Genomic DNA, 4,384 nt, shown 5'->3' on the forward strand with positions numbered 1-4,384 from the left:
CGTAGAATGTACCTTCTACATTGTGTAGAAACCAGACAACTATTCTATAAGCATATTCTACCATATGTAACCTTTTGAGTTGTGTCTAGATTTCGTATTCATAGAATTTTAGAATTACTCATAAAAATAGAAGATGCATTCAAAAAAATATAGCTATCTTCACAGTACATAGACTTTGTATTCCTCATAATTAGAATTTTATTTAAATTAGATTAACTTAATTAATTTGGAATTCATAACTTATTTAATCTACCAACCCAAAAGATGAAATCTACTTTTCTTAGAACATAATTTAAAATTTTACTTTTTAACAAGTTTTTCAACCAAAATATCAGTTTGTGTATATGAGTATTTCATCTATTTTTAATATTTTTTATTTTTATTCACAAAACTATTTATTTCATTAAGTCTGAAATGAAAAAGGTAAAAGAGACAAAAAAATGTTTATACTAAAGGGTTGGTTCTCTGGTCAGGGTTGGTTCAGTACTTTAGAAAGATTTGAGGGATTGATGGGAGCAAGGAATGTACGGGCTACTCTAACTCCCTTGCATGCAGAGATGGAGGCGCTACTATGGGCTATGGAATGTATGAGAAACTTACGACAATTTCAAGTTACGTTTGCAACGGATTGTTCTCAATTAGTGAAGATGGTTTCGGAACCAGAAGAATGGCCAGCTTTTGCAAGTTATTTGGAAGATATTAAATGTCTGAAAGAAAGTTTCATACGATCAGAGATTATTCATGTACCAAGAACGCAAAATACAAAGGCGGATAACCTAGCACGCAGTGTCAGGAAACAAACGTCTGTCATCGTTCACATGGATCAACATCTCCTAGTGTGGTTTACAGGGTCAATATGAGTCTGTAATTTTGTTGATAAAAAAAAAACTAAAGGGACAATTTTCATTTTATTTTGGCAAATTTCCCAAACTAAAAAGACAAAACCCACTAAAAACCCAAATGGGTCAGATTTACAGTCCAAAGAACAGCCCAAAATAGAAACCAATAGTCTATTTTTTTTTGCTTAACTGTGAATATCATTTAAATGAAAAGGTTTACAAGCTTAGAGTTTATAAACAAGCTTTTGTTAGCTATGGCAAAAACAGGAAAAAACATGCTAACAAACTGAAAATCATTTTAGAAGGCGCTTAGGTTAAACCAACCAAAGGACCATGAGATGCTTGAACTCCTTCCTGGTCTTTCGAGCAGAAATTATGTTCCTGACATTCTTATCAACAAGTTTGAAGCGTTCCAGCGGAGTGAGCACCTTGTTGTTGAAAATCCTGTCATTTCTTTCAGCCCAAATGTTGTAGATTATAGCTTGGACTGCGATATTCCTCAGAGCTCTCTATGACTTGCTGACATTCTGAGAACACCAAGCCAACAGCTGAGGCCAGGAGTCAAAAGTGGTGGTTGTACCAGACAACTTAGCGTGCATTCGTCTCCAGAGCTCCTTGGTGAAACCACATTCAGCAAATATATGATCTCTAGATTTATCCGAAGAGGAACAGAGGCAACATGAGATGGGCGTTAGCATTCCCCATGAAGCCAGTCGATTGTGGGTAGGCAACCTATCTAGAACAGCAACCCACATAGTGAAGGCATGCTTTGGAATATGACCTTTGAACCAAACCATCTTGTGCCATGAATGGATATGCTGTCTTTCTCTGACTATGCTCCATGTTTTGCTTGAGCTGAAAGTCTGAAGTTTATCTCCATCAACTGTCCATGAGAAGAAATCCGGTGAGGCTTCAGAAGATGGAACATTGATCGTCGTTAGGAACACATGAAGGTTCATTGCCTAATCTGATCGTGGCGCAGGTAGATTCCACAGAGATCCCCTCACAGCCTCAGATACGGTTGCTGTCAGCTCGATCCTTAGGGCGCGAGGCCCAGAGGTTCCCATATAATAAATCAAGGGTCCCAGCGGAGTCCGTTGATCGAACCAGAAGCTTGCAGAGCGGCCATTGTTGATAGTACAAGTGATAAAGGGCCGGACCAGAGGTCTGAGCTTAAGGAGCGATTTCCAGTGCCAAGAATCTTGGGCATGGTCAGAGAGAGCCCAAAAATTATTGTCCTGGAGGTGATAATGCTTGTGCCAAGCCACCCATAAAGAACCTCCTTCTGCAAATAGAAGCCAAATCAGTCGAAGGTAGAGGGTTTTGTTCCAAGTCTCAAAACGTCGGAGTCCTAAGCCTCCCTCCTTCTTGGGGAGACAACATGTCTCCCAAGACACCTTCGAGAAAGCCGGTCCTTCAATCTGGCCTGACCAGAGAAATTTGGAGCAGAGAGATTCTATTTTTCTGATACACCCCTTTGGTAGGATGAATGTTGTGATCCAAAACACAACCGTTCCTGAGATAACCGATTTGATCAAGACTAAACGACCTGCAAAGGAGAGGTTTTTAGCTGACCAAACATTAAAGCTGCTTGCTATATAATCTATCAGTGGAGAGTATTCTGAAATCCTTAGTTTGCGGTGCATCAGCGGGAGGCCCAGATAGTGAATCGGGGGAGAGCCCAGGGGGTATCCATAGCGAAGAGCTTCGCTAGTTTCCTGCTGATTCAGCCCCGCTAAGAAGAGTTCAGACTTGTTCTGGTTTATATGAATACCTGACCAGGTTGCGAAGTCGTCAAGGGTTTCTGATATACTGTGAAGAGAGGAGCTACTACCATCGAAGAACACCATCACATCATCAGCGAACATTAAATGAGAGATGTTTACCGGTTCAGAATTTGGATGATACTGGATGTAGCCTGACTCATAACGACTCTTCAGAAGCCTGGAGAACACTTCCATTGCTAGAACAAATAGATAGGGTGAGAGAGGGTCACCCTGTCTCAAGCCTCTGGTGCTTTTAAAGAACCCCCTGATTCTCCGTTGATGCAGACCGTGAAGGACGCCGAAGAGATACATTCAGAGATCCATCCAATGAAGCGAGGCGGCAGTCCTATAACTTGGAGACATGCAATAACGAATTCCCAGTGTATAGAATCAAAAGATTTCCGGAGATTAACCTTAAGCATTGCACGGGGAGATATGCTTTTCCTCTTGTATCCTTGAATCAGTTCTGTTGCTAGTAGGATATTCTCAACTAAGAGTCTTCCTGGCATGAAGGCTGATTGAGCATGAGAGATAACTGGCTGGAGTGCCTCTTTGAGCCTGCCCGTAAGAAGCCGGGAGATTACCTTTTATAGTGTGTTGAGACAAGAAATAGGTCTGAAATCTCCAATATTTGAGGCATTCCTGGTTTTTGGAATGAGAACCAGTGTAGTTGAGTTCCACTGCTTGAGAATTTGCCCTGACTTGAAGAATTATTTGACTGCAGAAATAACCCCAGGGCCTATGACAGACCAGCAACCCACCAAAAATTCCGAGGAAAAGCCATCTGGTCCACACGTTTTGTTTCTAGGGAGGGCAAAGAAAGCTTCCTTAATATCTGCATCAGTGAATTCCGCCTGCAGCATATCTGACTGAGCCTGTGAGCACTGGTGGTTTAACAACAGAGCTATATCTTGCGGGTCAAACAACGACAGAGAAGAAGGCCCACCTAGAAAATCTGAGAAGTGAGAAAGACAATGGTCATGGATAGCTTTACGCGTCTCATATCTTTCTCCTGCTGATCCGATCAAGAGATGGATATGGTTTTGAGAATGCCGTAGAGCCATAAGCTTATGGAAATAGCGAGACCCACAATCGCCGTCTCGATACCAAGATATATTTGATCTCTGAAAGAGGAATGACTGCTCTGCCTTAGAAAGAATTACCAGTTTTCTCTGTGCTTCAGCCTCAAGTTCCGTCAGAGCAGGAGTAGGGGAGCAGAGTAGATCATGTTGTATACCGTTCAGAGTACAACGAGCTTCTTCAGTCTTTTTTTCTAAATTGGAGTAGTTTTTGTGGGAACCGAAATTCACACTGTCGATTTCCATTTAAATAAGGAAAGTTAGGAAAACCCTAATTTCCCAGAGGTCCTGGATATCTGTTAAACCACACGCCAAGCAATCAGAACACGCAATTAAAGACGAAAAGAAATAAGAAATCGTAAAAGAGAGCAAAAAGAGTTTTATTCTGAATCCGCGTATGAGCGTTACAACAAGGTAGAAGCCTTGGCCACGAGAGCTGTCGGCGAGATTCCTAGTTCTAACACCCTAAGACTGCAAAACCTAGTTGAGTCGCAGCTCGAAATAACAAAAACGGAAAGTTGCCTAATTGCTCTAAGTGCTAAGTTCGCTCTGAAAAGTTCCTTCTTTATGCCTCTCGCCTAGGACCCCTTATATACTGACTCCAAGGTTGGTTTACGCCTTTCCTCTTCTGCCCTTAAGCCGCCATAGCATAAAAATGGAGATATTCCATTTTTTCCGATCTTCGTAATTATCTTCAAAA

General features: G+C 41.4%; 1 protein-coding gene across 1 annotated transcript; it reads right to left on the reverse strand.

The window, feature by feature from the left end:
• Positions 1-1,348: 1,348 nt before the first annotated feature.
• On the reverse strand, positions 1,349-1,798 carry LOC106314404. The gene has a single exon (XM_013752278.1). The coding sequence runs from the start codon at positions 1,796-1,798 to the stop codon at positions 1,349-1,351; it is 450 nt and encodes a 149-aa protein (XP_013607732.1).
• Between the last annotated feature and the right edge of the window lie 2,586 nt (positions 1,799-4,384).

The sequence above is a fragment of the Brassica oleracea genome, chromosome C9 (genome assembly GCF_000695525.1).
Source record: "Brassica oleracea var. oleracea cultivar TO1000 chromosome C9, BOL, whole genome shotgun sequence".
In the NCBI taxonomy this organism is placed as follows: Eukaryota; Viridiplantae; Streptophyta; class Magnoliopsida; order Brassicales; family Brassicaceae; genus Brassica; species Brassica oleracea.